The 13,180-nt window shown below is 37.8% G+C and overlaps 2 protein-coding genes across 2 annotated transcripts in view; one reads left to right on the top strand and one right to left on the bottom strand.

Annotated features, from left to right (window-relative positions):
- The window catches only part of RARRES1 (retinoic acid receptor responder 1), a 46,642-nt gene extending 44,044 nt beyond the window's left edge, over positions 1–2,598 (top strand). Inside the window, exons 5-6 of the mRNA XM_047785570.1 lie at positions 1,415–1,477; positions 1,558–2,598. Of these exons, the coding sequence (XP_047641526.1) occupies positions 1,415–1,477; positions 1,558–1,704 (210 nt within the window). The 3' untranslated portion in view covers positions 1,705–2,598. The remainder of the gene's footprint in view (positions 1–1,414; positions 1,478–1,557) is intronic.
- Positions 2,599–8,808: 6,210 nt separating this feature from the next.
- The window catches only part of GFM1 (G elongation factor mitochondrial 1), a 44,224-nt gene continuing 39,852 nt past the window's right edge, over positions 8,809–13,180 (bottom strand). Inside the window, exons 16-18 of the mRNA XM_047785542.1 lie at positions 10,111–10,271; positions 9,290–9,343; positions 8,809–9,142 (exon numbers count right to left, since the gene is read on the bottom strand). Of these exons, the coding sequence (XP_047641498.1) occupies positions 9,011–9,142; positions 9,290–9,343; positions 10,111–10,271 (347 nt within the window). The 3' untranslated portion in view covers positions 8,809–9,010. The remainder of the gene's footprint in view (positions 9,143–9,289; positions 9,344–10,110; positions 10,272–13,180) is intronic.

Genomic DNA, 13,180 nt, shown 5'->3' with positions numbered 1-13,180 from the left:
AAGAGACACTAAACTGTCTCTCATGAATCTCTGACTTCAGAGCCTGTGTTTTGGAGATTTACTTTTACCATTCATGGGTAGAGAGCTAGGTAGGCATAAGGCAAACTTACCCAATGAGGCAAAGCACCATAGAAAAGCAGTCAATTTCTGATCGATCCAGGTTTTTTTTTTTTTTTTTTTGGTCTTTTGTCTTTTTGTTGTTGTTGTTGCTATTTCTTGGGCCGCTCCCTCGGCATATGGAGGTTCCCAGGCTAGGGGTCCAATCGGAGCTGCAGCCACCGGCCTACGCCAGAGCCACAGCAACACGGGATCCGAGCCTCATCTGCAACCTACACCACAGCTCACGGCAACGCCGGATCCTTAACCCACTGAGCAAGGGCAGGGACCGAACCCGCAACCTCATGGTTCCTAGTCGGATTCATTAACCACTGCGCCATGACGGGAACTCCAGGCTCTTTTTTTTTAATCATCTTCCTCCAGCACCCTCTCACCTGCTGGAAATTTCATGGCTTGTGAAAATCTTCTTCACTGTAAGCGAAGGAAGACAAAACTTAGTATCAACTCCTTTTGATTTTGCTTTCCATGTTCTTAGTCTCAATGAAAGCCTGGTAGATTAAAATTAAATACAAATTATATTTTTTCTTTGCTTCCATTTTTACTAGTAAGGGGATAAGCACCCTCAGCCCCTAACCTCCTCCCCAAAACAGTGTCAAAAAGAAAAAAGGAATTGGTTTAGTTCCTTAAAATTTTTTTATAGAAACCAAGTGAATAAAAGCAGTAAGGAAGACTGCCTATCCCCCTTTAAAATGTGTTCGTTTTAGAAGCAGTGTGGTAAAGCATGAAGGATGTGGGTGGTGGCTAGTAGATCTGGGCTTGAATTCCCCATTTGTCACTTACTGGCCGTGACCTCAAGTTACCTTCCCTGTAAAACCAGCCTCATAATATGTATTCTTGCAAGATAGGAGAATTCCATGGGAACATGTATAAAGTGTCTAGCACAGAACCTGGCCCTTGGTGGCTTGCTACAAATCCTGCCCTGCCCTTTGTCTTAGTGCCTGGCCTATCGGGGATAACATATCAGTTTAAAGTCCATGTACAGTATCTAGATTTCTTAGGTTGTAAAAAAGATTCTCCCTATCCTTACAAACCTTAGTCTCCATCAAAACCTATAAATGTTAGAAAAAGTGATAGACTTACTAGATTTCCGTATGTCTTGGTGGCAAAAACAGTGAGAATCTATGGCCTCCATATCTTGATGTAGGATACCACCAAAGGAGATGAACGCAGCATCAGAGGCAGCAGATTCAAGGCACCCATCCAAAATAAGAATTTGTACAACACAAGGCTTCCAAATTCTGAGCTAATATAAAACCTACATCAACTATTATACTAATTACCTTTTTTCTTCTTCTAGAAAACAAATGATGATGCAATTGATTTTGATTATACTGTACTACTCCATGAATTCTCAACACAGGTAAAACAAAATGGTATATAGAATTGTTTTACCCAGAAGTTTTTGCAGATCATAATATTTTAGAACTCTTTTATTTCCAGGAAATCATTCCCTGTCGTATTCACTTGGTCTGGTACCCTGGCAAACCTCTCAAAGTGAAGTACCACTGTCAAGAGCTACAGACACCAGAAGCCTCTGGAACTGAAGAGGGATCAGCTGTGGCACCGATAGAGCTCAGCAATTTCTGAAAAAAAAGATTTGCCTATACCAAATTCTGAACAAATGACTGTACTAAATAGCCTGAATCATTATTCTAGTAAAATTGCCAAGGTAAAAGGCATTCTAATAATTTGGGAAAACCTGTGATTATAGAAAAATACTCAAAAATTTTCAATTAGTTTGGTTTAAATTTTTAACTCTGCTCAGTGCTAAATAGTCACACTGCAGATTTCTGTGTTTCAGCCCTAAAATGTAAAACCTAGTCAATTAGTATGTGCTGCAGCTGGACCACTAAGTATTTAAAAAACATAAGGAGTTCCCATTGTGGCACAGCAGAAACGAATCCGACTAGTAACCATGACTTTGTGGGTTCGATCCCTGGCCTTGCTCAGTGGGTTAAGGATCCGGCATTGCTGTGAACTGTGGTATAGGTGGCAGACATGGCTCTGATCCCACGTTGCTGTGGCTGTGGCGTAGGGTGGCGGCTACAACTCTTATTCAGTCCCTAGCCTGAGAACCTCCATATGCTGAGGATGTGACCCTAAAAAAGAAAAAAGAAAAAAAAAACATAAAACAAAATTGATGGTCTCATCTCTAAATCCACATTTCTCAATATTTTGAACATATTATAGCCAACTGGTGTATGTTGCTAAATTTCTTCTACCTACTATGTAAAAAATAATGTATTTCAATGAAATTAAATTGTAGGGAAAACATTGCCTGTTTAAAAGGAATTTTACAATTTTTCTGTGATTTCAAGCAAGTATTTCTTTTTAACCTGATATGACTACTTTTAAATGTTTGTTTCTATATAAATACATTAAAATGTGTTTGTAGAGATCTGTCTATATAGGCAAAATCTGTGCTAAACTAGAATTAAAAGATCTTTATTGTTCAAATTAAATAAAGTGCTTACAGATGAAGCCGAATGTCTGCAAACATGTTAAATGGAACAATGATATAACTGAAAGTATATAAAGTTTTCATAATTTTCATTTATAAAGACAACCTGGATCCAGTGTTGGCATAAATAATTTCTAAAAGCAAACGCAGTAGGTACCATTATCAGATTGGTGGAGTACCTCCCCAAGGCAGGAAGAACTGATCCAGGAAATGCAGCCGCATTTGCCTCTCAAAATTAGTATCATTTAATGGAATGCTTATAGCCAGGTCTTAACACCTCTAGTCAGGTTAGTGTCCAGTAATTGGTTAGGAAGCATCAGCCCTGAAACATACCAAAATGTTACCTTTAAGTCTGTACTATGAGAACATGGAATAAGTTATATCAAGCAGAAAAAAAATTTAAGACATAGACTTACAAAATAAGATGAATTATACTGTCACTTTTCAGATATAGTTCATATTCTATTTAAAAGCCCAACTCTGGAGCTGTGGCACAGTGGGTTAAGAATCTGACCCTGGGGAGTTCCCACTGTGGCGCAGTGGAAACGAATCTGACTAGCATCTCTGAGGATGCAGGTTCGGTCTCTGGCTTTGCTCAGTGGGTTGGGGATCTGGCATTGCTGTGATCTGTGGTGTAGGTCGAAGATGCACCTCGGATCCCACGTGGCTGTGGTGTAGGCCGGCAGCTGTAGCTCCAATACAACCCTGAGCCTGATAACTTTCATGTGTTGCAGGTGTGGCCCTAAAAAGCAAAAAAAAAAAAAAAAAAATCTGACTGCAGTGGCTCGGATACCTGTGGAGGCATGGATCCCCAGCCTGGGACAGTGGATTAAAGGAGCCAGTGATTGAAGCAGGTGTGGTGTAGGTTGCAACTATGGCTTGAATTCAGTCCCTGGCTTGGGAACTTTGATATGCCACAGGTGCAGCCATAAACAAAACCCCAAAAAACAGAACCCAAACCCTTTGCATTCATCTTCCCATCATTTAAGGATTGTTAAGTTTTCTGAAGCATTGGAAACAAAGATAGTATCAGCTCTCCCACACATGTGATAATGTGGAGAAAATACTTTACCTGAAATAGCAATCCAGTGATAGATTCCTCTAAATGAAGTTTCCTAAATATCTTCCAAAAAAGTGCCAAAAGCATTATAAAAGCATATTCAGTGTCCTGTGATTTTTAATCTTTCAGTGTCACATTAAGAGCTAGAAACAGGTTTCAGCTTTGTCTCACTTTTCTAAAAAGCACTCTCATCCTCCTAAAGGCATTATTAATTAGTAAGATTAGGCTCACAAATGTGGCCATAACATAATCAGGCAAAGAATCTAAGGTAGCCCTTTAGTAGATTTCAGTATAATAGATTGTAAAAGTGAATTCTACACATACAACATACAAAAAAAAAAAAATCACCTAATTTATAAAAACCCCACAAAAGTTAAACCAACTAAAAATTTCAATATCACCATTAGAACATCATTTCTAGCACAAAACTCTAAAATTGTCAACTCGATTTTACTAATATTCGATTTTACTAACAGCAGAGAAAATTTATTTCATCCGCCTTGACGTAAAACGAAAACATCTAAATTCCCTAAGCCCTCTTTTCATTAAGAGTCTAAAGAATTCTGAATCATTGTGGTGGCCCAATGGCAGTTATAGAAAGCATCACATTCATTTTCCTAATCTCTTGAGAATTTTCAGAAATTTTAAGACATACAAAACAACACCAGGATTTTGCATGTATTCCAACTGATTCTACTCATAGTTTCATACCTGAATTATGAATAGTTAGAAGTTAAACAAGTTCTGGGAGTTCCTGTCGTGGCGCAGTGGTTAACGACTCCAACTAGGAACCATGAGGTTTCGGGTTCAATCCCTGGCCTTGCTCAGTGGGTTAAGGATCTGGCGTTGCCGTGAGCTGTGGTGTAGGTTGCAGACGAGCCTCGGATCCCAAGTAGCTGTGGCTCTGGTGAGGCCGACGGCTACAGCTCTGATTCAACCCCTAGCCTGGGAACCTCCATATGCTGCAGGAGCAGCCCAAGAAATGGCAAAAGGAAAAAAAAAAAAATTAAACAAGTTCTTTTGAAAATCAGCTGGAAGTCTGTATATTGGCCCTTGAATGATAGTCCTTCATGACATATGAGTTTATTACACTGATTTCTCTCAGCTTAGAAAAATCTATGTCCTATTCTGTGATCTTACCTAGCTTTCAAAGTGCTACAATCATGCTGCCTGGAACTTTTTTTTTTGAAACCAAACTTACGTTTATCAAAAGGTATACATGGGGGGAGGGGTAAATTAGGGCGTTAAGATTGATATATACACACTACATCGATATATGTGTATATATTGATATATATATATAGATAAATGTACACAGACCCTTTCTTTTTCAGATTCTTTCCCCATATCGGTTATTATACAGTATTGAGTACATTTCCCTGTGCTGTACAGCAGATCCTTGTTACTAATCTATTTTATATGTGTATATATATCAATATAAAATTTGATATTTGAAATTTACTCAATACTGTATAATAACTTATATGGGAAAAAATCTGAAAAGGAATGGCTCTATGTATGCGTATATATATATATACACATACATAGATATAACTGGTGTTCTTTGCTGTATGCCTGAAATTAACACAATTTTGTTAGCAATATTCCAATAAAAATGTTTTTAAGATAAATACCAAATAATTTTTTTAGTTGAGTTCCAAATCATGCATAAGACCTACTTATAGTAAAGATTTACCTTCGTTATTTTAAATTCAAATTTATTGTTTTAAGTGATTTTTATTTTTTCCATTTTAGCAGGTTTACAGTGTTCTGTCAATTTTATACTGTACAGCAAAGTGACCCAGTCACACATACATATATACATTCTTTTTCTCACATTATCCTCCAGCATGGGCCATCAAATATGGACTAGATACAGTTACCAGTGCTATACAGCAGGATTTCATTGCTTATCCATTCCAAAGGCAATAGTTTGCCTCTATTAACTCCCAATTCCCAGTCCATCCTACTCCCTCCCCATCCCCCTTGGTTGGCAATTATTTGAATGAATAAATGAATAAATGTTCACAGTAGACTGCCTGTGAATATATTATTTCAATGATGCATTACAGTGTTATTTATTTGAAGACACTTTAAGCAGGCATTAAAGCTCTAATTAAAAAATTTACAGTATAGCAATGCAAACAGATGTTTTCTACAAAAGGATATAGTCCTACATGTTACAATTTACTACTTACCTGGAGGCTGCCTCATTTCACTGGCATCAATTTTAACTCATCCACATTTCAAAAATATTATCCCAATCTCTAATATCACACAAAAAATATTAATAATGTGACACATCTGAACAAATCCTGCATTTCACAATTTGGAGGTACAGGCGATACTGGAAGGGCCTTTAACCTTGCCTCTATATTGGAATAAGCAGGAAAACTTCTGATCTTGATCCAGATAATCAGAGTACCCAGGGGTTGGCCTGGGTATTTCTTTTTAAAGCTCTCCAAGTAATTTTTAAAGTGCTGCCAAGATTGGGAATTAAGGTGATATTACTGCCTAGTACTCTACCATTCTCCAAAACAAATAATAGTGTTTTTCTTTAAATTGGCCAACAATTATCCTTTACAACAGTAGTATGAAAGAAACTCTTAACTATGAATATTCTTATTAATTTTTTCCTTACACAGACTTTGACTGGTATGTGATATTTACCAACTATATACAAACTAATGACTTAACAAGAGATGTGGGTTCTGTTCCTGGATCATTCCCTATGGGATTCTATTCCAGTTACTCCACCAATTTGGCCGGTGTCGTTGCCTACGAAATGCTGGTTTTTGTACTAGGTATCTTGACTCTTTTCTGCCACATCTTCATAACCAGAGTGTTTAACAAGTTAAAAACATATTCAAATTTATTCATCTTAGTTGTAATATTTCAGATTGTTGGCAGCAGCCAGAGGAATGGTGCTAAATTCTATGAATATATTTTCCTCATCAGGAACAATATCCAAAGTCATTGAGAATAGCATGAGATGCTGATGAAATGCCAAAGCAACAATTTTCAGGCTTGATGCTATTGTAGCAACGGATATGTTCATGAGAAAATCAGCTTGGTTTGATGAGCATCATAACTGCATTAGCAATATGAAAAGTTAATGAGCTATATGGTCTTGGACAAGTTATTTACCTTCTTTGTGCTCTTGCTGTCTCTCTTACAGACTGGACATAATAATAGTACTGACTTTCATACGGTTGTGAAAACTAAATTAGAAAATGCATTGAGAGCATTTTAAATTTAATTATTTATTTGCTTTTTTTCAGGGCCACACCTGTGGCATATGGAAGTTCCCAGGCTAGGGGTTGAATTGGAGCTAGGGCTGCTGGCCACAGCAATGAGGGATCCCAGCCACATCTAAAACCTACACTGCAGCTCATGGCCAATGCTGGATCCTTAACCGACTGAGCAAGGCCTCAGATCAAATCAAATCCTCAAAGATGCTAGTTGGGTTCGTAGCCCATTGAGCTACAATGGGGATGCTCATCCTTTTTTTTTTTAAAGAGATCTTTTTTTCTAGGAAACTTAAGTTGTAAACCCAAATCTATAAATCAAGAAAAACAAAGATATTGAAATTATTTTATTTCTATTAGCTACTAAGGGAAAGGACTAGGCTATATCTATTCCATCAGACTTTTGGATGAAGCAATTCTGAACAATATGGTGGAACTGCCTGGCAAGGTCCAACATATTCTAGAAACAAAAGCTTAAAATTCTCTCACAATCTCAAATGAATACAGTATATGATAAATTCCAACAGATTCAAATTCAACTAGCAATTAGTAGGTGAATGAAACAGACTAGCCAGCAACCCTGCAAATTATATTACTTCAAGGTGCAGAAACATTAAAATGAAGACAGATAATAGCATTTACAAAGGTCCATTTTTCACCTCAGAGGTCTGCAAAAAAGTTAACATTCAGGGGTTCCTATTATGATGCAACATAACCATCAACAACACCATCATTAGGACCATCAGTGTCAGAGACATGGGTTCAATCCCCAGTCTGGTCCACTGGGTTTGGGATCCAGTGTTGCTACAGCTGTGGCCTGGGTCAGGGCTCCAGTTCAGATTTGATCCTTGGCCTGGGAACTCCATATGCCATGGGTCAGCCAAAAAGGAAAAGAAAAAAGTAACATGTATACTCTTAAAAACAAAGATATGGAAGCCAGAGATCGAAGCAATCTGCTTTATATTAAATAGCTAGAAGTTTAATTAGCATTTTAATATCCCAATGAAGAATGTGAAAAACATTCTTATTAAGATCAGATGGAATTCACTTTTTTTTTTAATTTTTTAACATTTCACCCCTGTGACTCATTTATTTTGTAGCTGGAAGTTTATACTTATTTCCTCACTTATTTCACTCAACCCCTCTAACCACCACCTACCTGTTTGTTCTCTGTATCTATGAGTCTGTTTCCACTTTGTTGTTTGTTCATTTGTTTTATTTTTTAGATTCCACCTATAAGTAAAATCATACAGTACTTGTCTTTCTCTTATTTCACTTAGCATAATACCCTCTAGGGCCACCCAGGTGGTCATAAAGGAATCCACGCTTAAACAAAAAAGTAATACTTTTAAGAAGTGTTATGATATATGCAATTTACTTTCAATATTCAGCAAAGCAATTTACCAAAAAAATACGTATGAGACATAGATGGGTAATACTCAAAGCAAATAGGACAAAACATTATTATTCTGACAAACTTAACAAAACTGTTCATTGCTGAGTCCGAATGGAAAGTATATGGCTATTCTTTGTATTATCAGCTTTTCTGTATGCTGAAAATTCTTTTTGTTTTTTTGTCTTTGCTATTTCTTTGGGCCGCTCCCGCGGCATATGGAGGTTCCCAGGCTAGGGGTTGAATCGGAGCTGTAGCCACTGGCCTACGCCAGAGCCACAGCAACACGGGATCCGAGCCACGTCTGCAACCTACACCACAGCTCATGGCAACGCCGGATCGTTAACCCACTGAGCAAGGGCAGGGACCGAACCCGCAACCTCATGGTTCCTAGTCGGATTCGTTAACCACTGCGACACGACGGGAACTCCTGAAAATTCTTATGATTAAAAAAAAAAATTTACATGTTCCAAGTTTAGAAGTATAACAGAAATAAGTCCCTTCCTCCCTTAAATAAATATTAAATATATTTCAGTAATAACCATATTTTATTTGAGGTAGAAAACCAAAGAGTTGAGATATACATAGAATTAACTTTTATATCACAAGAGTTTCTGAATATAATAGGAATCTAAAATTACTTGTTTTCAGTCTGAATTCATTCACCAGAATCCATTAAAGTATCTAAACCTTGCAGATTTAATTAAAGTTAGTCAACAAAGTGAGGAAAGTTAGTTCTTGGCTTTTCCTTTTTTTACAGGAAGTTGACCTGTAGCTTCCAAATACTTATTAACGAGGTCTTCTTGTGTGGCCGGTGAACATGGCTGATATCTGCAGTACTCCATAGTATATTCTCCCTTCCCCTGGGAGTTTAAAAAAACAAACAAACAGATTTTTCTTTAAAAACAACTCTCAAGTAAAGTCACACAAAGACAAGATTTCACACAAATGACTCTTTTGTAGGATGGTCTCTTGAAGAGTACTAAAGCAAAATTTAAACACTTGCTTACCTCTGTGCATGACCGAAGTTCAGTGGAATAACCAAACATATCGTTTAGAGGGACCTGAAAACAAACACAGTTGATACTTCAGCATTGCTTATTGAAAAATATTATTTAAAAATACAGAAAAGCCCTAGCCATTTAACTCCATTAGACTTAGATTTTTACTAACTACTACTGATTTAAGAGAATTAAAAGCCAAAGAAAAACTTACTTTTATTTTACTACAAATAGAAACCCTATTTGAAAATTTCATTTGACAATTACAGCTAGAATCCAAATCTTTCAGTTTCACAGAGTAGACACCACTGACAGCCTTCCCTCTCGTCCCTACTCCATGTGGCTCCAGTTCAAGCACTCAGAGGGTTTCTTGTGTGAAAATGTGAACACATCCATCCTTTGGACTCCTCAATGATATGCTGATAGTAGCGTCTTCTAGGAGGCCTTAGGTAATGGAATAAATCCTTCCTCCCATGAGATTTAAGTTAAGTAAGGTTGAGGCAAGGGAATTAATTATTCCAATAAATTAGAACATAATAAAACAACTATGCAAATAAAGCTATAAGAGAAAGCAAGGTAATTATACATCTAAGAAAATGACAAAAAAAAAGGTCTACATGAAAAGAATCTTATTTTTAGCTTTTGCACTTAAGAGAGGCTCTAACAGCAAATTATAGAAATTGCCACACACATATAAGCCACAAATTTAACACTCAAATACCCAGGGAAATGTCCCAATTCAATGTGCTCTGCAGTTTCCAAAAACAAAAGCTATCACTGATCTCCTGTGGTTAATAAAAGCAAGGTTGTCTGTGAACAACAGTACTTACCTCTGCATAGACTGTAAAATAGTCCTCAGCTCCATCCTGTCCTGTGATTACCCCATGGCGTCGGTTAATTCCTGCAATCACTGGTCCCTGAAATTCATTTGGAGCTATAACTTCCACAGACATGATAGGTTCAAGAATACATACTGTTGCATTTGCCAAGGCTAGGGTTAAAAAAAAAAAAAAGTTTATTAATCTTTAAACAAACTGGAACTCACTTCTGTCCAGATACACCAAAGGGAAGTAGAGAATGCTTTCCCAAAGGTATACATACAGATGCTAAGGTTAAAATATTTTATTTGGACTCATTTTCTAATAACAGTAGTAGTCTCTCTTCTAAATGGAAATTCCTTAAGACATACCCTTAACAGTAGTTTGTCCATTACCATATTTTCATCCTTAAAAATCATTAAGCTGCAGAGAATAATATAAAAGGGGTCTTAAAATAACATTCAATCAAGTCTTTTACCATTTAAATTACGCAGTTGAGGGTTACTTATTCTCTCTTCCTGAAATCCTTCAGAAGTGAAGACACTGTTGAGTCTCTGACCAAGGGAAATCAATTTTTCATGTTGGTCCCTTGCAGTTATTTATGTTTGGACAATAATGAAGTCATGCCTGAGAGCTTGAATTCCCTATTGAGAATTATAAAACCAAGTTTCTAGTTTGTGCTCTGCCTCTAACAAATTACATGCCTTTTGGAAAAACACAATCTATCCAGGTCTTGAGTTTCTTCACCTACAAAATAAAGACACTGGCCTAGATGCTAAGAGTCATTTAAGCACTAAACCCCAATGTATATGTCCATGCTTATTTTTATCCACTTAGTACATAACCAGAACACTTTTTTTTTTCCTTTTTATGGTTGCACGGGTGGCATATGGAAGTTCCCAGGCCTAGGGGTGGAATCAGAGCTGCAGCTGCTGGCCTACACCACAGCCACAGCCACACTGGATCCTTAACCCACTGAGCAAGGCCAGGGATTGAATCCACATCCTCATGGATACTAGTTGGGTTCATTACCACTGAGCCACAATAGGAACTCTACAGGAACACTTCTTAATGTGACAAATGACTGAAATGGAACAATGCTGAGAGAATATAATGAAACTTCAAACACTCAATATTTAATTTGGATAGAGCAGAATAATACTTCAGTCTTAGACTGGATGAATTATCTTTTTTTTTTTTTTTCCTTTTTCAGCCACACTCACAACACATGGAAGTTTTCAGGCCAGGGATCAAATCTGAGCCAGAGCTTGACCCACACCACAGCTGTGGCAACACCAGATCCTTTAACTCAGTGTGTTACAGCAGGAATTCCTCAATGAATTATCTTTAAATAAAGACTTTAACTGGAGTTCCCCTGTGACTCAGCAGGTTAAGAGCCCAATACAGTGTCTGTGAGGATGCAGGTTAGATCCCTGGCCTCCCTCAGTGGGTTAAGGATCTGGTGTTACTGCAAGCTGTGGCATAGGTTGCATATTTGGCTTGGATCCATTGTGGCTGTGGCATAGACCGGCAGCTGCAGCTCCAATTCGACCCCTAGCCTGGGAACTTCCATATGCTGCAGGTGTCGCTGTAAAAAGAAAAAGGGAAAAAAAAAAAAAAGGCTTTAAGCAAAACACAGAAAAGGTGACAAAGAAAACAATCAATTTTCCAAGCATCAATTTGTTCATAATAAACTAATGTTCAAAAGACACTATTAGCTTAAGTATAATAATAAAAACAGCCATTTAATACACATATCTCTTTGAAATATTTTCTAGTTCAAATCATATCCTAGCTCAGACCTACCTTTGACTAATTAGCTCCAATTAGTGAATTTTGAGTAGAGGAATAATGAACCTTTGCAGACTCCTAAATTTCATTAGCTAATCCTTGTAGAACCCTATGAAGACATCTAAAGCAGTAGACTAGCAATTCTAGATTATAAAAAGCAGCTCTATTTCTTGTAACTTCTTGGGTTATCACAACAGCAAAGCTTCTTTGGCTCTAAATAGATGTAATTAATGCAGAAGAAGGTACCCAGAGAGAAATGTGAGCAGGCACATTAAAATTTAGTTATACATTATCTAGTGTTTTCAATATGTCAGTAATATAAAAGAGCTAAAATCAAAATGGGTCATATTCTAAAGGGAAGGAAGGGATCAAGTATATAGCACCCATCCCTTAACTGTTGAGGACAGCCTGCCCAGTTCTCAATTTCATATTCCCTCACCCAGCTCCTTTCCTTTCAACTCCCTCTTTCTGCCCAAATCCACCTTCTGATTCACTTCAGAGAACCTCACCCTTATTCACTCTTTTCTCTAACCCCGCTCCATGTGATAAAACTTCAGAGGTAATTCATTCTGCCATTTTTAAAATAATCACATGGCGGCCAAGTCCTAAAGGCAGTTTTTCTTGAGGTAGATCCATGTGGTCTTTTAAGGCAGGAGGTGAAAATACCCCTATCGCTACAGGACCTTTTAAACCTAAAGTGTGGGTAGAGGTGGTAATGTTTCTATTACAGTCCTCTAGGGATAAAGATAGTAACACCAGGCTGGATGCTAAAGAGGTTGTGTGAGGAGATGGTCAAGGACTATGACTCTGGTCTGGGTATAACTCTCAGCTCCACCACTATCATGTAACCTTGAGGATTTCTTTCTTTTTTTTTTTTTTTTGTCTTTTTCCCATTTCTTGGGCCGCTCCTGCGGCATATGGAGGTTCCCGGGGTAGGGGTCGAATCGGAGCTGTAGCTGCCAGCCTACGCCAGAGCCACAGCAACTCAGGATCCGAGCCGCATCTTCGACCTACACCACAGCTCACGGCAATGCCGGAACCTTGACCCACTGAGCAAGCGCAGGGATCGAACCCGCAACCTCATGGTTCCTAGTCGAATTCGTTAACCACTGCACCAGGACGGGAACTCCAAGGATTTCAATTAACTACTCGAGGAGTCTCAATTTTCTCAACTATAAAGTCCACTGTTGAAGGTAAGATACGCTAATTCAGGTACTCAGCATAATACACAGCACAAAAGAGATCAATAAATGTTATTATGACCATTCCGAGACAAAAAGCTGGTGACTGG

Source organism: Phacochoerus africanus, chromosome 1 (assembly GCF_016906955.1).
Source record: "Phacochoerus africanus isolate WHEZ1 chromosome 1, ROS_Pafr_v1, whole genome shotgun sequence".
NCBI lineage: Eukaryota > Metazoa > Chordata > Mammalia > Artiodactyla > Suidae > Phacochoerus > Phacochoerus africanus.
This window is presented reverse-complemented; position numbering and strand designations above follow the sequence as displayed.